This window comes from Aspergillus eucalypticola, assembly GCF_003184535.1.
Source record: "Aspergillus eucalypticola CBS 122712 chromosome Unknown BO83scaffold_24, whole genome shotgun sequence".
NCBI classification, from domain to species: Eukaryota; Fungi; Ascomycota; class Eurotiomycetes; order Eurotiales; family Aspergillaceae; genus Aspergillus; species Aspergillus eucalypticola.
In genome coordinates this window covers 412,506-432,160 of record NW_020290298.1, presented here as the reverse complement: position 1 = coordinate 432,160, position 19,655 = coordinate 412,506, and the positions used below count along the sequence as shown (strand labels likewise).

The 19,655-nt window shown below is 51.1% G+C and overlaps 6 protein-coding genes across 6 annotated transcripts; 3 read left to right on the top strand and 3 right to left on the bottom strand.

The window, feature by feature from the left end:
• Window positions 1-873: 873 nt before the first annotated feature.
• BO83DRAFT_381018 (uncharacterized protein) lies at window positions 874-1,829 on the top strand. The gene is made up of 3 exons (XM_025531888.1): window positions 874-1,229; window positions 1,303-1,403; window positions 1,471-1,829. Exons 2-3 carry the CDS (start codon window positions 1,311-1,313, stop codon window positions 1,645-1,647), a joined length of 270 nt encoding a protein of 89 aa, XP_025385129.1. The 5' UTR covers window positions 874-1,229; window positions 1,303-1,310; the 3' UTR covers window positions 1,648-1,829.
• Window positions 1,768-5,599, bottom strand: BO83DRAFT_344089 (vacuolar protein sorting-associated protein 54). The gene is made up of 3 exons (XM_025528715.1): window positions 5,190-5,599; window positions 2,290-5,131; window positions 1,768-2,238 (listed from the first exon to the last, which is right to left on the bottom strand). The coding sequence occupies exons 1-3, from the start codon at window positions 5,407-5,409 to the stop codon at window positions 2,058-2,060; spliced, it is 3,243 nt and encodes a 1,080-aa protein (XP_025385128.1). The 5' UTR covers window positions 5,410-5,599; the 3' UTR covers window positions 1,768-2,057.
• Window positions 5,600-6,112: 513 nt separating this feature from the next.
• On the top strand, window positions 6,113-8,679 carry BO83DRAFT_439903 (MCM DNA helicase complex subunit MCM5). The gene is made up of 4 exons (XM_025536213.1): window positions 6,113-6,277; window positions 6,343-6,469; window positions 6,526-7,931; window positions 7,995-8,679. The coding sequence occupies exons 1-4, from the start codon at window positions 6,141-6,143 to the stop codon at window positions 8,485-8,487; spliced, it is 2,163 nt and encodes a 720-aa protein (XP_025385127.1). The 5' UTR covers window positions 6,113-6,140; the 3' UTR covers window positions 8,488-8,679.
• A 102-nt stretch (window positions 8,680-8,781) lies between these two features.
• Window positions 8,782-9,845, bottom strand: BO83DRAFT_401489 (ribonuclease H family protein; the record flags this gene model as incomplete). Its single annotated transcript, XM_025533467.1, has 2 exons — window positions 8,782-9,491; window positions 9,539-9,845. 2 exons carry the CDS (start codon window positions 9,843-9,845, stop codon window positions 8,782-8,784), a joined length of 1,017 nt encoding a protein of 338 aa, XP_025385126.1.
• A 3,753-nt stretch (window positions 9,846-13,598) lies between these two features.
• Window positions 13,599-15,196, top strand: BO83DRAFT_108535 (uncharacterized protein). The gene is made up of 2 exons (XM_025525912.1): window positions 13,599-13,964; window positions 14,032-15,196. The coding sequence occupies exons 1-2, from the start codon at window positions 13,850-13,852 to the stop codon at window positions 14,982-14,984; spliced, it is 1,068 nt and encodes a 355-aa protein (XP_025385125.1). The 5' UTR covers window positions 13,599-13,849; the 3' UTR covers window positions 14,985-15,196.
• Window positions 15,197-15,538: 342 nt separating this feature from the next.
• Window positions 15,539-18,029, bottom strand: BO83DRAFT_439900 (transcription factor TFIIIC subunit TFC1; the record flags this gene model as incomplete). The annotated part of the gene is made up of 5 exons (XM_025536212.1): window positions 17,604-18,029; window positions 17,238-17,547; window positions 17,102-17,179; window positions 16,939-17,047; window positions 15,539-16,871 (listed from the first exon to the last, which is right to left on the bottom strand). The coding sequence occupies exons 1-5, from the start codon at window positions 17,742-17,744 to the stop codon at window positions 15,539-15,541; spliced, it is 1,971 nt and encodes a 656-aa protein (XP_025385124.1). The 5' UTR covers window positions 17,745-18,029.
• Window positions 18,030-19,655: the final 1,626 nt, after the last annotated feature.

The window sequence follows — 19,655 nt, the reverse complement described above, 5'->3', positions numbered from 1 at the left end:
ATATTCAGCTCTGCCACATCTGAAGCTACCCCGCGCGGATGCGCCTCTATAGGTTTACGATCGCCGCATCCAGATCTGCATTCTTCGCCAGTGAGCTTCAGAGCAGCCTACATACCATGAACGGCGCACCGACGCCTTTATATAGCTCGGTGGGTGAGTATCCGTGCTTTGCTTGCCTTGTATGCAAGCTAAGGCCATACATCATCATCAAGATGGTGAGACATTGGCACACTGGCGATGTCATAGTTGAGCCAGATATTGATCCGGTGAGTTCAAGTCGTATGTAGCCACTTTGCACGTAGTATGTAGCCAGCCATAGATGGTACCTTGGTACTTCTTCGTAACGGTGAGGCGTAGAACATGGTCCCTGGATTTTTACTCAGTAACCCTCAGACCCGGAATCACGACGGCTGGCTGTTAGCGCAGGGCAGAATGCTATATTCTAGTATCCTTCCACGTGGGAGGCATTGAACAACACGGCCAACCCCTGTCGCTTATTCTCACTTCATCAACAGGTCGGATTGTATTCTTTTGATTTTGAGTATTTGATTAATGAACATAGAAGTCATAATGGCATCCTGCTGTCCAAAGATATCCCAATGGGTAGGTACACCCGACAGACCATATATCCACTGATATTCCATCTCAAACTACGGGCTGCCACGTTCCTCTTCATTTGAAAACCCATACACTATGACACCTCTGTAGCACATATTAACACTGGTTAGTAACATAAAACACAACATAATAGACTAAAATACCTACCTGCCCAAACCGGCATACATTACATACACCGTGGACCACCGCACCAATGAACCAAGGCAGCCAAGACACACGACATCACAACCACAACCACAACCCCATCACAAGTACCAAGAAAATATCTTTCTGAAACATCAAATCCCTTCAATTAAAACATGGCATTTACCTAAAATTTTCCAACCCTTACTTGATTGTAGTAAGATGGTACCTGTCCTTCCCGACCTATCGATGAGATCATAAGTGGGCCCGTACCCGGCACCGATGACTTCACGATGGTGTCAACGCCAACAATCTGGGCCCCGAATCGATGAACACATCACCTTGACTTTTGTGGATATAAGTAGGTTGCAGTAACTGTACCATTGCAATCATTCAGACTCAGATTCAAATCGAACAACAATCTATCTAACTCCCACAAACAAACCTTATCTCCATCTTTACTACATATATATATATACATACACAAGGTACGCTATATACTTGCTATACACCATTGCGTGAGTTTAGTTTCTCAGCTCATACTAATTAAGTACCTTGCAGCCATCAAAATGCCCCGCGGAGCCGAATACGACAACGGAGTCATCCAGTCCGACAACGCCATCGAGGCCGGCGAGACCAAGGTTCATGGAACGAACCCTGCCGTATGTTCATCCTCCTTCCCAAAAATATCTTCCATTGAAGAAAGAGTGTTTGCTAATTCTGCTACAGAACGACCACCTCAACCGCGTCCAGCGCACCGCTCCTCTCCCCGAGGCCGCCCAGAGCAGCGGCGGTGAGTACAGCATTGGCGGCAGCTCAGGTCCGAACAAGTCCGGTAGTGGAAAGGGCGGCCACGAGCCCAAGACATTGGGCGATAAGAAGGGATTGGGGGCTCACAAGGCATAAACTATAAAAGCATTGGAGTTCGGTGATTGATGCATGAATATCATGATTTAGGTACCTCTTTGGGTGGATATGTATTAACAGTCTATACTATATTATGCTTTTCACTAGTTATTAGTGAAAGGTGATGATGATGACCTCCGGGTTGAGGTCGAATGAAATGAAATAACTGAATGAAACTGAAATTGTCTAAAGTGTTTGAGTGTCGGTGTAGTGGGAAATGTTCCTATTAGAGTCTATATAGATATGGTCACGGACTTCATGTGTGTGCCAGGTGATGTGAAGAAAAACATGGATGTGAAATAAATAAAGTCTGTACAGCCCTGTACCAACAAGAGGTACTGGGATCTTCTGGGGTGAATTTGTATCATGTACACCTGGGCCATCAAGGCCCGGATATGAATCGCCTCTGCTTAGGATGGTTTCTTTGAGCCGTTGGAATCAGGCGACGACTTTCCGGACGAATCGGTGGCATCCTTGGATTCTGTAGCGATCTTCTTCTGCTTCACTAGTTCGACAAGACGCTGGCCCAGATCGCCGAAGCCGTCGATCTTGCCGAGCTTCGTCTGCAGATACTCTGCGTCGCGTTTCAGTCTGGTCGTATAATTAGCCTACATTGAGTCAACCATGCGGTGGCACACATACCGTTCTTTGCCAGTCTCCGAAGTCATGGTGACCTCTTCGAATGCCTTTGTCCACTGCTCTCGGTAGCTCTTGAACACAGGATCCATGATCATCATGACCGTCATATCGGGGAGGTGCTTGCTCAGCACCCGATGCAGCGTGCCGGTTTCCTTCGCCAGCGTTTCCATGTACGGGCTTACACCACTGCCCCCTGCGGGTGCGTTCCAGTCAATCTTCTTCATGGCACTCACATGGATGGCAGATCGAGATCCCATGATGTCCACAAGTTTCTCGTGGATTCCGGACTGGTGTTCCTGGTACAGTCGCTTCACCTTGTCGAATTCGCCCATCAGCGGGCTGGAAGGCGCGTGGCGGCGGACGAACTCTCGGATATAGGGAACCAAGGCAATGATGAAGCTTAGTGCTTGAGACGACAGAGCCAAGTGCTTTGTGGTGATGTTCTTGAGACCTGCGCTTCTTGTAGCCCCGGCACCCAGGATCAATTGAGATGATCGGGAGTTAAACAGCTTCAATGACTCCAACAAACCAGGCGCAATGTCTTGCATCATGCTGGGTATGTTCGCCATGAGATATTGATATTCCTCGATGCTTTTCATCATCGCAACAGCAGACTCGGACAGAATGTACTTCTGCTCGTCGATCACGGCACTGCGCGTCTTCTCTTTTCCGGACCCGTTGACAGCGGTTGTGCTGGCCGGAGACGGTTGTCGGCGTTCGTTCTCGGGCAGCCAAATCTTGGATGCGTCGACCCACACATCAATATCTCTAGTACTGGCGCCGAGGATACGATCGAGAATAGCATTGTCGGCTTCTCCAAAGTCCCTTGCATCCCATCGATCCGCATCCATTACCTCGACCACGCGGCGTCGCTGTCCATCCCCGAAGCGATTGATGTAGTCTCTAATTTGGTTGCCTACAACTGTCTTCAAGGCGGTACCGCTACGCCCGGAGATGGCCTCACACTCATCAGCGAAGAGCCGGTTGAGAGTGAAGTACTTGAGGAATTCATCCTTTAGTAGCTGAGATGTTTGTTCGGATCGAACCTTCAGCACCTTGGTAACCTGTGATTGCGCAATATCAACGGCTTGGCCAAGAAGGCTGGACATATCCAAGACCTGCAGAATCTCGTCCTGTGCCACAACGGCTACAGGGCCCGGTGTTGCAGGTTTGCCTGGACCTTGAGGATTCGGGCTTGGTGGCCCGGACTTCACACCCACTGCAGCCGGATTCTCCAACCCACTGGCAATATCAAGAAGAACCTTGACTTGAACACTAAGTCTCCGCAGCGACTCACTGATACCAGTGTATACGCGAGCGAGCATGTTGTATGAGTCTTGGGCATCCAGAGCCCGGAGGTTACGCGCGAGGATGGATGATTTTTCCTGCTGGCTGAGCTGCTGGGACTTCTGCGTGGACACAGATACCACTGACTCGTTATCGTCATCACTCGAGCTGGGCATGTGTTTGCGGATCAAGCTCTTCATCTCTCGCAGAACCGCGGTCTTGAAAGCGGTCGCTGCAGGTGTCGTGTGACGTACGCGAGCAAGGCCTGTGAGATGCAGGCGCAACCGGGATCGTAACTGGTCATCAAAGGCCATATATGCTGGGGCTTGTGTAGCCCCTGTACGCTGTCCTCCCCGCTGCCGCTGGAACGCAGAGCCCCATCGTTGTAATGTTGTATCCAAAGGCACGTTTTCGACATGCTGCCTCAGGTCGCCCAGCAGGTCGCTCAAGAAACGGCTCTCATACCCTGTGCCAATGCGGTATCTCAGATGCGCCAGGTCGTCAGATGCGCCTTCCAGGGCCTTGAGCTTGCGCAAATCGATGGCTTTTCTCGGTTTCTCTTGCTTCTCGTTGCCGTCGGGAGAGCCAGGGGTATACTCTCCGGCCATCAGTCTTTCCACCTCTTCTAATCCATCCGCAGCCTCTTCGATTTTACCAGTCTCGACTAATTCCTCGCATCGGGAAACCGACTGGACGACGTCACGGAGTTGCGATACTGCATCTGCAAGCATTCGCACATTCTCTCTCCTCCGTCGCAAATTCACAATTTTGAGTCCACCCAGCGCCATCTCACGGTCAATCTTCTGTAAATCCTTCCGCAGGACCTGGATCCGTTTCACCGAGTCAGCGGCTTCTGCATGTAGCTCCCGCAGTGACCCCAGCGCAGTGAAGAAAGACTTAGATGCAGTCGAGATAGAAGAGATAAGGTGAATTTCCACAGTGTCCATGTACCACGAAAGCTTCTCTTGTAGAATGGCATTCGTAGCCAGAGCCTTTCTACCCGTGGGCGCCGGTTCCAGGGCACCTCCATTCTCGAATTTTTCCTTTGACGGTGTAACAATCTCAGACTTTTCCGAAACGACATCGAAGGTGCGTGGGTTCTCTAGGTGGAAGTCGTCCTCGAAGTAGACCGTCGGGATGGTAGATAGAGGTGTGATAGCATGACCACGACCGCGACCGGCAAACGACCGCTTCCGACCCCGGGTATCGTACGGAGAAGTTGCTCGTGAACTGGTTGAGATGGCCGATGGTCGTCTCTCCCTGGACCTTGGGGCCAACGAATCTGATTCCTCTGCCTTGGGTGAAGACTTGTCGCTACCCCGCGCTAGCTGCGACTCCTGATCTCCGGCGCTTTCCTTTGCTTGTTGGAAGACGTCGTACAACGACCCAACTTGCGACAAGTAGGCTTCGAATGCTTTGGGATCCACATGCGGAATGTTGGTCAATGTGACAGGGGGTATATCGCGGGTAGTTGGCGGCTTGTATCCGGCGGAGGGGACAGCGGTATGGGGAACTAGACCGGTGCGGACAATGGGAGGTTGCAGGAGAGTAGAGATGGCTGCGTCGAATTAGCATGCGATTTCCTTCATAGATTTCCTCACTCCCATAGGCCGTACCATTTTGGCCGGACTCAGCTATCGATCCATGACGGTGGGAAGGATCCAAAATACCCCCGATACTGGCAATCGAGCTGGCAGTCGACCCTCTCCTGAGCGGATACCTCTGAGTCGACGCACGCGGCGATTCAATCTGGTTTAGTGAGAGTTGAGACAGAGAGGGAGTCGATGCGCCTGAAGCCAAGCTGTCAATGGACTTCCGGGGGGTCGCGGACGACATATCGTCGATAGCGGATTAGAGACTCCCACAGCCACCGTGCTAGTAGTAGTACTCGGGAGAACGAACGACGGCTAACTACACATGACAAGGAGAAAAAGCTGCAAATCAAAAACGAAGGGGCATTAACGGCGTCCAGCCAATGATCCCACACTGCCAGGGTATGAAGCCTGTGGTCTCAAGAGGAGAGAATGAAAGCCACGCCGACAAAGCCCGCTTGCAACGTCACCCTCGACCCTCTGATACGGGGGTTGGTTCATGACAGCTTCCCCCGATTCGGTATGGCGCCAGGCCCCGAGACCGTGTCCACTAGTCTGCTTTGGGTACCCCTCGGGAAGTTAGTATCTCCGGCTGCCGGCACCAAGTCTCGTGCTCAAGTTCTCGTGCTTGTGGACGCACTCCAAAATACTGCCACACCACACCGCCAAACTTTTCACAGAATCTCAGATGAGTTTTTTGGATCTGTATGTTTCCAGAATCCGCTAAATCCGAGATTTTTGCGACGAGGTTCACTAATTTCTGCCGCCTTTAGCGGTCTGGAGAGCGGTGAAGGCTTGTTTCTCTGCCTCAGGTATGAATTAAACCACTTAACGCGTGAAAGCGACGCGACGCGTTCGGCTCGTGTCCCGCCGCAAAAGTTATTTGCACTTCCTTTTTTGCCCTGGCAATGAGACGGTCCCGAAATCAACACATCTCACAATCCCATCCCCGCAGTCCGCTTTAGTGTCTTCACCATGGACAGACGCACCCCTTATACCCTGAGTGTCCTCGCTCCTAGCGTCGATGGTGTGGAAGATTCTCGCTCTCAGATTCGAGCAAAATTAAAGGAGTTTGTGCTCGAATTCCAGCTTGACAATGCATTCATCTACCGGTATGTTTGGCCCTAGCCCGGATACAGTGAAGATTCAAGTCAACAAAAGCTAAGGTGGATGGCAGTGACCAACTTCGCCAGAATGTTCTGGTCAAGCAATACTATTGCGATATTGACATCGCTCATTTGATCTCATACAACGAAGAGCTAGCACACAAGCTCACCACAGAGCCTGCCGACCTCATCCCCCTCGTGAGTTTCCATCTCCTAAATCCTTGAACCTCATCCTGACCATCAATGCCACTTAGTTTGAATCAGCACTCCAAGATTGTACTCGTCGCATAGTATACCCCTCCCAGAGAGACATCCAACTACCCACCCATCAGCTTCTACTCCACTCCTCTGCTACACACATCTCAATCCGTGACCTCAATGCCACCAACATTTCGCACCTTGTTCGTATCCCTGGTATCGTTATTGGCGCTTCGACGATATCATCCAAGGCAACAGTGATGCACGTTCGGTGTAAAAACTGTGGCCACCACGAAGATCTTCAGGTCGATGGTGGTTTCTCGGGTGTTCAACTTCCCAGAAGATGTGGCCGACAGCAGCAGCCCGGCGACCCTCAGTCGGAACCCTGCCCACTAGACCCATACGTTGTGTCGCACGAAAAATGTCAATTCGTCGACCAACAGGTTCTTAAGCTCCAGGAAGCGCCTGATCAAGTGCCTGTTGGTGAGCTTCCCAGACACGTCCTTATCTCGGCCGACCGTTACCTGGCCAACCGCGTGGTGCCTGGTTCCCGCTGCACAGTGATGGGTATCTTCTCTATCTACCAGTCCTCCAAGGGTGGCAAGAAGGATGGCGCTGTGGCTATCCGCAACCCGTACTTGCGGGCGGTGGGCATTAGCAGTGATCTGGATCATACCGCGAAGGGTAGCGCCATCTTCTCTGAAGAGGAAGAGCAGGAGTTCTTGGAACTGAGCCGGCGTCCTGACTTGTATGAGGCTCTTGCTAAAAGCATTGCCCCGTCCATCTACGGCAACCTGGATATCAAGAAGGCCATTGTCTGCCTGCTCATGGGTGGTTCTAAGAAGCTTCTTCCCGACGGAATGAAACTTCGTGGTGATATCAACGTACTTCTCCTTGGTGACCCTGGTACGGCCAAATCACAGTTGCTCAAGTTCACTGAGAAGGTCTCCCCCATTGCGATCTATACATCTGGTAAGGGTTCTTCGGCAGCAGGTTTGACGGCCTCGGTCCAGCGCGACCACGCTACTCGCGAATTTTACCTGGAAGGAGGTGCCATGGTGCTCGCAGACGGTGGTGTTGTTTGTATCGATGAGTTCGACAAAATGAGAGACGAGGACCGTGTTGCTATTCACGAAGCCATGGAGCAGCAGACCATTTCCATCGCCAAGGCCGGAATTACTACTATTCTCAACTCTAGGACGTCTGTTTTGGCCGCAGCAAACCCTATCTTCGGTCGCTATGATGACCTCAAGACTCCTGGTGAAAACATCGACTTTCAGACGACAATCTTGTCTCGTTTCGATATGATCTTCATTGTCCGCGATGATCACGAGCGCAGCCGTGATGAAAGCATAGCCAGACACGTTATGGGTGTGCATATGGGCGGTCGGGGTGTTGAAGAGCAAGTTGAGGCTGAGATCCCGTTGGATAAGATGAAGCGCTACATCAGCTATTGTCGCACGTAAGTTGTCCTTCGCCTCGTATACCCAACATATGAGTCAGAAACGCTAATACATCATTACAGTCGCTGTGCGCCCCGTCTCTCGGATGAAGCTGCTGAGAAGCTGTCATCGCACTTTGTCACCATCAGAAAGCAAGTCCACCGTGCTGAACTTGACGCTAACACCCGCTCTTCCATTCCCATCACCGTTCGTCAGCTTGAAGCTATCGTCCGTATTACCGAATCGTTGGCCAAGTTGAGTCTGTCGCCTGTCGCCACTGAGGCCCATGTCGACGAAGCCATTCGTCTCTTCTTGGCCTCTACCATGGACGCTGTCACTCAAGGTGAGGGCCAGGGTAGCAAGGAGATGATGGAGGAAGCAAGCAAGATCGAAGACGAACTGAAGCGCCGCCTACCTATTGGATGGAGCACCAGTCTGGCGACGCTGAGACGCGAATTTGTCGACGGAAGGGGCTACACGGAACAAGCACTCAACCGGGCATTGGTGGTTATGCAACGACGAGAAACCGTTCAAATCCGGTCCGGTGGATCACAAGTATACCGACACGGTGTCTAGTGTTTCTTCATGTCTGCTTTTGATTTCATACCTTGCGATATTGTCACGAATAATCTTCCGATGTTAGTCTGCTGGGATGACTACGTATCGATTTGGGCTCGGGATTAACGGGGATGACTCGGTGTATGGCGTACTGCTTTGTTCATGGTGAACGACTGATCCGTTATTAGATGAGCGAATTTAACGAGAGACAATATAACAACAATAATAAGGAATACCAACCAGTCTAGATGGGGAGGAAAGTCTTTGTATCAGCCTAACGCAATATATATATATATATATATATATATGTGCTCAGGATAACTCGAGGAAAGTGCAGTCCACTCTAACTGCATTGATTTGATTAATCTTGTCAGCCAGGTTGTTCATCATAAAACTTGTGATAGTCCTGGACAACAAGTCAGCTCTCTTATGGCCCCGAACACACTGGTGTCCCGGAACCCAATGAAGCTCGACCTTAACTCCCATCGAGCAAAGCCGGTGAGAAAGAGCGTCAACACGACGCACTAGACGGCCAGCGAGTGGGCTCAACTTCTTTGTTCTAGGCCGCAGCATTTCCATGGCCGCTTGGCAGTCCGTGAAGACCTGGACAACATGACCTGACACTTGAAGGCGCTCCAGTTGGCGGACTGCAGCTCTAAGACCGGCCCCAATAGCAAACAGCTCAGCTAACTGGCTGAGCCGGATCTCTTCGAGGCAGTACAGCTCATCCGCGTCTTGTCCGCTGTGCCCGTGGATAACTGCGACTCCAGATGGCGCTGCTTCGTTGGCGGCTGTCGATCCGTCCACCCAGAAGACATGGTTGTCATCTGGGGACGTCTCTGTCACCTCCTTGGCATAGTTCAAAGCTTCTTGACGAGGCTTGATCAGCAACACTCTGTCAAATCTATCATCCTTAATCCGGATGGTATTTGGAGGCTGCTGCTGCTGCTGCTGCTTCTGTTTCTTTTTCTGACTCCCAGAGTGCTGCTTCCTACCCCCCCCCCCCCCCCCGGCTTGTTCGACTTCCTCGTCCCGACGGACTCGGTCGTTTCAGAAACGGAAGCAGCACCCTGATGCGGGTCTGCATGGCTTTGGGAATCTTCATTAGTGATAGTTCTGCTGTTATCACTAATACTAGTACTGCTGCTAGCACTTCTGCGCTTATACCGCTCGAAGACAGAGGCAGTACTACCCTCGTCTTCATTGGTTTGGGAATCTCGATTTCTCTGGCTGACGCCGTCAACCCCGTCAAGGTAAGGATCGATCGCTTGAGAACCTCGAGCGTCGTCCTTAGCCCTCTGTGCCTTGCCTTTCCTGGAAGGAGGCGTGCGCCCTCTGGATCCGATTTTTCGAGGAGCTCTGTGACCCCAACTCATGGTAGTCACCGCTGTGGGATTCTCAACCTTTATGACTATATCCCTCTGGAAATAAATATAGTGAAAGACTTTCTGGGGAAAATACTTCGACCTATTATGTGAAATATGATACCAGGCAGCGTCTTACAGGTCTGATAAGTATAAGGGAGATCGTCTTTGTTCGAAGAACTTATGATGCGTTATTGTGGCAGTGGGCAAGTGGATGGTTTCGAGACAAGAGCGGATGGGTGTCTTTGCTCTGGAAGAGTCTCCCATCTGAGTCAAGCCGACAATCTTTACGTCGTTGAGAAACAACATGTATGCAGCATTATGACGAGATGTCCAGTCAGCCATCTAACACAACAAAATTCCGAGATGTCTGGTCCGGGGGCTTATAGGACAGATTGGAGAGCCAACGGTACGAAACATGGGTCCGAAAAGCATTTAGTTCGAAGTCTGATGGAGCCTCGATTCTTACTGCAGCTCTGCGCCCACAGCGTGAACCTATAATGTCAAGCTACTGCATTGAAATACTCCTATCGAATCAGACTCTCAATCAAGGCTTGAATCTTGTCATTTGAGACAAATGCATTACCGCGGAAAGAAAAGAAGTCTGGCTGACTTTACTCCATGAAATCGCTGGATTGACTATGACGCTTTCAGGGCTTCTGCGTGCTTGGTAGATGCCCGGGATGTTGAAAAGAGAACAAAGCCTGGTAGCAATGCCAAGGCATCTCGAGTCGTATCAGTAAGCGCAATTTGTGAGTTGATACAATGTTAGGGTGGCTTGGGATTTCGTCAGATGGGCTCAAAGCCTATCTACCACTTTGGTCTCTAATGATTATGTCCGTTGCAATCGTCTGACGGGGCTCAATCATCTATATAAATGCGGTAAGCGAAAGCTTAGTTATAGTCATGTTGAAAAAATCCAAATCCTAGTTTAGTCTACACTATAAATAGTAGCATTGGCTAGGTCATAGCATCGGTCCTCCGAGTTTGTTTTCGAAGAGTTTTACATATCACTAACTCAAGACTGCTTCATCTAGTAGCACTGCGCGATGCGTATTACTTCACTAGTAAGTCTAGGCTCACTATCACCTGACCGAATGACGCCTAGTTTCTGCCTGATTAATGTCTTCCTCTCCTACTACAGGGCTCCATATGGTTACTACCAAATACTTACTAGCTGGTAGTGCTCATTATCGGTCATCATGCTCCATTTGCATACTAGGTAAACTGGTGCCTCTCATACCATGCACATGGGTCTATCCCCATTTATAATATTCTGACTAGTATAGTAGTAGTCTCTGCCCCGTCGACGAGCGGCAAATGGCAGTAAGCTTCGAACATGACTCTGCTTATTTTTCGTAAGGAACCTTGGAGCACTACGTCACAATGCTGGCCAATGAACTGCATGCTGGCAAATCACTAGGTATGTGGCAGGCTCATGAACGCGTTCTTTATATGATAGCAGAAGACCCGGACTTTCTTTTCAAAACGAACCGCTTGAAAGTTGACAACTCCAGACACCAGGTGTCCAAATGGGAGAATGACAGCACCGTCTAACGGGGTCAACCTTCGTCTCCACACCGACGTATAGTCAACACCGCAGTTTACACGGTCATGGTCCCGCCGGAGCCACTGAACCATGGGTACGATGGGCTGAAAAGGCCCGCAGTCTCGACTGTCTGTTGTGCTGCCAGGGCATGCATTTTGATGGGATTGTAATAGATATAAGGGGATGATATGTCTTCCTGATGTGATAGACCGTTAGTTCTGTTCGGCAAAAGGTAGTATAGATGAGTTTCTGGGATGGTGTTAGCTAGGTAACTGGGGTTGACAACTCAGGAACTTGATTTCTGGTTCAGACCGCGCCGAACGGGTCCAAACGGAAGGGTAACCAGCAAAAGGGAACTGAGAGGTGAGGTATGAGGCTTCGTGGCAACCGTGGCCTGGGTGATAAGTATGATCGGTCTGGTCTTACATTCCAAGGGATCCACAGTACAAGTATCTGACAGCATTCCGGAAGATCAAACGACCAGCTGGCAAGTGGGGTATGAAAATTACTTGACGCGCCGCGCGTGGTGAGAGAGAGATACTATTATCGCCCTGCCATGTCAAAAGGTTAACGAAGATTAACTCTTTTTTGTCCGTGGCAGGGGAAGCAGAGGTATGTCATTGATCGCTTGCTCCAAGGCCCAAAAGACTTAGTATTTGAAGCTTTTTCTGTATTTGAGGAATGAATGGATTGAGCGTGTCATTGTCGATAGGTAAATTGGTCAGTCCATGTACTTTTCCTTTCATTCACCACCGATACTTCTGAAAACGGCCGCGTACCGTACATCAGCCCCTGACTCCGGCCCAGACTTTTGAGGTCGTGTGCACATCTGTATAATTATAGCTGCGTACAGAGGAGGGATGAAGAAATTGCAGCGAGTAAGGACAGAAGTTCACCTCACATCTTAGAATCGGTGTTTCAGGTCATGCAGCAGCGACAGAGACATGGGTCAGTAAGCGCCGGGGGGGCAAATGGAACATTATATATGAAGAACCTAATCAAAAGCGCTTCGAGCTGAAGCTAATAAAGATAATTATATCATGATCGGTCGAATCTAGACTAGATCGACGCCTCTTGTATGCTGGTTGTTACACCATGTACGGAGTTTCTACTGTCTATCCAGTGGCCAACCGACAATCAATAGACGGGCTGCCGTAGCGCCGGCTTCAAGGGGGGTGCAGGTGGTGAAACATGGGGTGGGGATACGTGGTCGTGATAGACACGCGCGAAGGAGCGACGGGCGCGCCATGCGTCGTGGAGGGGACAGTTTGGTTGGTGAAGAGGCACGAAGGGGAAGAAAGGGTCGTGATGGCAACGCGTTGAAGGGGGGAGGATGGATGATGGACGGGTGGGGAGAGGGAGAGCAGCTATGGAGACAAACGTTCAATAAGGTTTCAATGGAGTTTGTCTGATAGAAAGTAGATTCTAAAACTAGTGAAGAGGCAAAAGGCGATAGGCATTCTAGATGATCGACTATTCCCGATGATATCATGAGTAAGTGAAGAAGAGAGAAAACATTAATCGCGAAATGCATCTTGCATGCCGCATTGGGGAAAGAAGTAAAAAGTAAGCCCTGAATCGCGCGACGCGACGTGATGGAAGAAGGGCCGAAATGAGATGGGGGAGTCGCAACCAATAATCGATCAATAATGGGTCTCGAAGCCTTGCATGGGACCATCGGTAGTTTAAGTCAGTTGTGGATTTAGCCTCCGTCTGGAATTCTCGGGGTTCCCTGGCCATCGATCCCATCCCATCCCATCTGGCGGGCGACACGAACTTGACGCGCTTCTTCGCCTTGACTCCATTCCTGCTTCTGACTTACTTATACAACTCCACCTCCACGTCTCACGTCCACGTCCACGCTCTCGCGCTTCCCTTCCCCCTCCCCTCGTCGACTTAAATTCTTTTTCTCTTTTAAACATTTTTTTTCCAAACCCGTACCCTTGAAACCCGTTCATCTGCATGTTTCGACTGTCGTGCAGAAACCTTGGAATGAGCCTTGAATGACCAGCAGCCCACCGTTTTCCCTGCCCTCTCCATTTTTAGGCATTCTTTCTCGGTTGACGCTGCCTACCACCACCTGCCTTTCAACAGCCCTTGCCTCACTCCAACTCTTATATCTCCTCGCCTGGTCCCCTCGTTCCTCTTAGTCCTGACACTTCCCATTGTCATTGTCATTGTCCCCTTCCAGTCTGGACTTCCACCAAAAAAGACTGGATCGTGGATTAACCTTAACTGCTTTCTCCATCCTCCATTCACTCAGCCTCTCCCGCTCCAATCCTGACCGTCGATCTTCTTCCCTCTCCAGACCGCCAATCAATCTACCAACCCCACTCACTTCACTCCCTCGACGCGACTAAAAACAACTCGTCTCCAACACGGCCTCGTTGCCTGCCTAAACACCTCTATACATCCCTTTCGGTGCACTCAATCCGCTGTTCCTGGTTTATTCCGGCCGGTATACAGCATGGCCGCTCTCACCATGACCCCAACCACCATGCGGCAGCCATTTGCCAGCTTGGACGCGCCACGCATGCGCTCCTTGCTCAAGACTAGAATGAACATGAAGAACAAACAAGATGGTATGAACATGCGAAACTTCGCCCCATTCTCACCACGCGCGTCATAGCTAACATACTATTCTTATAGGTGCCATTCTTTCGGGAAAGAGACAGCCCCTGTCGGACGTGGACTCGGAGAATATCGACCCAACCACTTTCAAACAATCCGCCAAACGCAAGCGTGGTGCCGACGATGATGACCTGGAACCTGCCAAGGAACCCTGCAAGCCATTCAAAACCTCTCGCATGGTTCTGACCACCGTGAAGTCAACCACTGTCACTCCTCGCAAGCCAACCACACCCACCAAACCAACCGTGTCTACTCCCAAGTCCGCTCCCAACCTTCGGCCAGCTGGACGTTCACCACCGCCCAAGTCTTGCAAGCCATTCTCTCGTCGTTCTACTATCGCCAAAAGCCGTCCCGAGTCCGCTAACCGGAAATCCGTCCACCGCCCATTCTCTCTTGCAACCGCTCTGTCTGGCGCAAAGGCAAAGAGTCAGCCCAGCCCTAAAGCTCCTGCATCCTGGTCATTCGATATCCATGTGGACACCGAGCAGGAAGAGATGACCAACCTCATGCAACACTCCACCTGTGTCCTGGACATCAGCGACCAGGAAGGGAAAGTTGAGACCTCTGGTCGAGGCAAGGAGAATGTACCTCCGGCGGAACTCGGACTTGATCTTCCCCGTTCTCGTCAGCAGGAGTCCCCTGCGGCTGCGGCGCGCAAGTCTGTCATGCTGGAGGAGTCTCGTGAGCCATTGGGTGACCTCAATGCCGCCGACTACTACGGTGATGACTGCCATGCCTTCTCCTATGCCGTTGTCTATGATGACGAGGCCGAGGAGAATGCGAAGAAGGCCCCATCAGCACCACGCTCAACCCCCAACTCCGCCCGCAGCAAGCTTTCCAACGTCTCCTCCGTCTCTTCCTTGCTTGAAGTAACCGCCCCTGCCAAGCCTACCGCTGAGGTTGAAGCTGAGGCGGCAATCGAGATCTGGGAGAGCGAGAGTGCTGCGGAAGAAGCCGCTGATGCCAACTGAATCCGCGGCCACCACTTGATAGCTCGCCTCGGACTATCACCCCATCATACATACCAACAAGAGTTATATTATATGGCGTTCGGATTACTCCAGGGTTGTACAGCATCGTTTTTGGATACCCTACCTATACAGTCTTTTTGATTTCGTTTGGAGCCGTTTTATACCGACCAGATCCGTCACGAGACGAATTTTCTTGAGTCCTTTTTCTTATTATCACGTCCAAAACCTACACCACACCATACCTTCCTATTCGACTTCCCACTGTCTTACCCGAACTACTACCTACCTCGACACGAGTCACTATCATTGGCCTGAAATATAATGGCCCCCTCCGTCACCACTCTTTTGCGCATCTGAATGCTGCGTCCGTTACCTACCTACCTCCTAATGACCTAAGAATGTGTTACGTCGCTTAATGCCTGTATGAGATACATACCCCTCAGTCTAATCAAAAGCAAAAAAAGGAGAATGAGAATACAAATAAAAATACATTATTATGAACAATGTCCTTTCCATAGACTAGTAACTAGTAAATTGCACTACAACCAAGTACACTAAGCTCTTCGTCTCGTATTCCTAGGAGTCTCAACGCCACCCATCTCCGTATCCTCATCTTCCCCGCCGTCATCCTCATCAGACTGTTCCTCATCCTCGTCTACATCTTCTTCATCTTCATCATCCACCTGTGCCCCACCCGACACCGCCGCCTCCGCCACAGCCTCCGCCAACTCCTCCTGCTCGTACGCCTCTTCCTCACCCTCACTCAACATCTCCCCGCCACCATCCCCATCACCATCACCACCCACCTCATCCTGAAACTGCACCCTCCGATCCGCCCTCTTCTTCCCCTTCCTATCACCCTCCTCCCCAACCTCCTCCCTCCCCACCACCCCCTTCTTCCCAGCAGCACCACCACCACCACCAACCCTCTCCTTCCACGCCGGCGCCCCCTTGATAATGCCCCTCACCTCCGTGGCCATCATCATCTCCCTCTGCGACGCCACCGCCGGATCAAGCCAAAAGTCCACCATGACCGACTCCGGCGTAGCATGATCCGGCAACTTGACAATATTCGCAAACTCGACCTCATCATCCAACATCTTATCATCCAACAGCGCAAGCACCTTCGCCCGCATAATCGTCTTCGTCTTCGCCAACGTCCCGTTCCCGAACCACCCATCCGTCACAATATCGCATTCCTCGCGCAGGAAACCCGCCGGCGGCGGATCCGATGGGAATAAGATCCTCCGGAGGGTGGGGTCCGTCACGTCGCAGAACATCCACATCCGTCCGTCGCGCGGGAGCGGCAAACAGCCTGTGAAAAGGTGGGTTGTTGTGGGGAGTTGTTGGGTTTCCGTAGGTTGGTCTGGGTGCTGGTGATGAGTTTCGTCGAGGTATTGGGGTACTTCGCCGGCGCGGGCGACGGCGTGGCGACGGCCTGTGTACCCGTCTCGTGCGACTTCGGCTTCTCGGGGTAGGATCCGGAACATGGCTGTTTGGTAGATTCGGTAGGAGGGGTCGGTGCGTGGGTCGTGACCGTATTTGATTATGGCGTCGCGCCAGGGCCCCGAGCGGAAGATGTACCCGACGTAGGGGATTGCGTGGCGGAGGGCGTAGCGTTGTTCGATTGTCGGTAGGGAGTTGCGTAGCCCTCGGCGTGTCCAGGCGGGGCGTTGTTGGAAGAGGGTTTCCACGGCTGTGATGGTTTCTTGGAGCGTTTTGTCGAGTGTGTGGATGGGTGGGCAGTTCGTGCGCGGGGAGGTTGGGACCGTAGCGATGTCGTAGGATACTAGGTGGGTGAGGACTTTTACCACGCGTTGCGTGTTTACTGTTGTTATGTTGCCCGAGTTGTCGATGGCTTGTCGGACTGTTGGGTTTTGGCGGTAGCTTTGGGGTTTGATGTTAGTTGGGATGTTGGGTTGGGGATAGGCATGGGGATGGAGATGGGGCTTACATGTAGGTGAAGGGGATGTCTCCGAAGCTGAAGGACGGTGGAGGGATGATGTCTACGTCGGTGATGGCGCCTTTGCTCATGTCGAGGTCGAATTGTTTCATTTTGTCGTCTGCATCCAGTCAGTTTGTGTTGAGAGGTGATATGGTGGTGGCAGGACACGTACAGTCAAATGGCAATATCTGCTCCCGGAATCGGTTGGCAAAGGAACTGGAGCCCGTTGAGAAGACAAAGTCCGGCATTCCTGGTTGTGTCAGTATCATGCAGGATATTCCGTTTATGTAGGTAGTCTGTAGACTCACCCCGAAACACATGTGTCCGGTTAATCAAGCCCACCGGTTCGACCTGATACCTGGATGCATTATCACTCAAACTCCGCAGCAGTTCTCGAGCACTGCGTCGTTGCGGCTCCGTATGCACCGTGGATACAGCAACACCGCTGAAGGGCTCATTCGACCCCTTCTTTCGCTTGCGACCTGTCCTCTTCGGTACCGTCACCTTTAAAAGGATGTTGTTGGACGGTAAGCTGGTCGACTGGAGCGGCCTGGACATGGCATCCTCCGGCCGCAGAAGCAGATGAGCCGGGCTGTCAGGCTTTGGGGGATGTAATATCTGGAGTAACTTGTCAGTCCTTCTGAGTGATAGTCAATTGAATGGGTTAAACGTACTTTTGTTATGCCCGCATCACCCTTCAGTGTGTCGACGGCCTTGTCAAGGTTTCTGATAATGGCAGGGTGCTCGACGCTGACAATGCGACGTGAGGGGATCTGGTAGAATGGGGCTGTTCTGGCGCCATGTTGATCTGTCATGTTGTCTGTACGTCGTAGATGCACCGTTTATAGCCCTTGTTGGGACTATTTAATCATGTGTCAAGAGCGTTTGGGGGAAATGCTATCCCTAGGTCGAAGCTATATAAAAGCGGATAAGTCTGCACAAATATGGAGCTAGGATTGACGTCAACCGTTAGTCTCCAGGGGTCTTAAAGTTAATTCACATCTACTACAACTTGCTGAGCCGGTGAATTGGTTCACTAGATCAGGCTCGGTACTAGAGTGTTCCTCGTAACCACCTTACTAACTACTACAGCAGAATCCCCATTCCTGTGTATGCTTCACAGCCAACCTGGAGGGGGAAAGATGGATGTCGATGCTAGGAATCTGCAAGTCACATGACCAACCAACAGCCACACCATCATCCCGAATCCCCCGTCAAAAAAATAAGATGGAAGGGTAAAAAAAGCTGCAACTGAGACATATGATGCTGGATGGGTGGATTGCTATTTTCTTTCCTCTAATAAGATGATGCGGTTGCTTTCTTTTCCTTATTATTATTATTTATTTCTTTAAAATACGAGTTTCTTACTCGGGGGGAATGCGCTGTCTGTCTGACCCCTTGCCTGTAGTTGCACTTCGAGACAGTTCAACATGAACCCTCCGGAGGGTGGGAGAGTACTTGTAGTGGTAGATGGTCTAAGTATAAATTTCGTAATGCTGAGGCGCTGCCCCTCCCATTTCATTTCATTTGGACCTCTTAAAACCGGTTGATTCCCGATTCCCATCGTGCTGGTGGTCGGCAGGTAAAAAAAAGATAGTTTGGTAAAAGGGACCCAACCAGGCCCACGACCTGACCTTCAACCACTAAGAAAACTACGTCCGAGCGCTCTTCTAGTCAGTCAGTCAGTTCAATCAGTCCGTTAGCCACAGCCTCAGGCCAGTCTGCTGCTCTGCTTCCCCCCTCCCCTCCCCGACCTCAGCTTGATACGACCAACTACTATCGCATCAATCAATCCCTTACAATTCTCAGACTGCTCGACTGGGCTGGTTTCTCGTGCTTTCTTTACGGTTGAACGCGCTGACGATAGAAGTTTTGATTTCTCCTTACTTTCCTTCTTTTGATTCCTTTTTGCCAACTGCGACCGTGTGGTTCTAGTACTCTTTTTACCTTGCTACTATTCCCACTTCTTCTGCTCTCTTCATTCCCCCGGGGGCCTCAATTCATTTGCACCCCGCTTCCCGGCAGCCGCTAAGCGACACGGAAAGAGACGATCGACTCCAGCAAACCAGACCGACTGACTACTGGCTGCTCCCTATACCGCTCCCGTTCGCGCCAAACAGTGAAGCGTGCCTGTCTGAGAGATCCTCCTCCCTCCCACTCCCACTCTCCCCCAATTCGCCCCGATACCTTGAACTGAACTTCCTCTGAGGTAAGTCCTGCAGCTATAGTTTCCTGGTCCTCTTGCGCTTTCGGGAAACTGTTCTTGTGTATTTTGATCCACCTCTCTCTTTCTTCTCCCCCTATCAAACATCCCCCTTTCTGGTGTGATTACACCTTACCATCTTCCGCTGGTTCTTTTGGGATCCTACCGCCTCACCCCGGTGCTCTGCGTTGCTGGCCTGGTGTCCACCATTTTCCACCCCCCTCATCCTACTATTTTCTATCTCTTTGATTCTGTATATTTTTCCACCCTGCGATTTTTGCCATGAGCCTTGTTCCTGGACCTTGTGTCTCTCCCATCAATCCGATTCGAGCGCTATGTTAGGTGGTGTTGTGGTTGGAAATGCTCATGTGGTCATTCCCAGGCCGACATAAATAAATCCCGACGTGGCTCTCCTGAAATTGCCTCCGCGCTATACCAACACCCTCCCCCATCCCTCCTGCTAGTGTGCGGCATCTTGCTGCACTGGCACCGAGATTGAGACCGAGTACATGTGGCTGTTCGA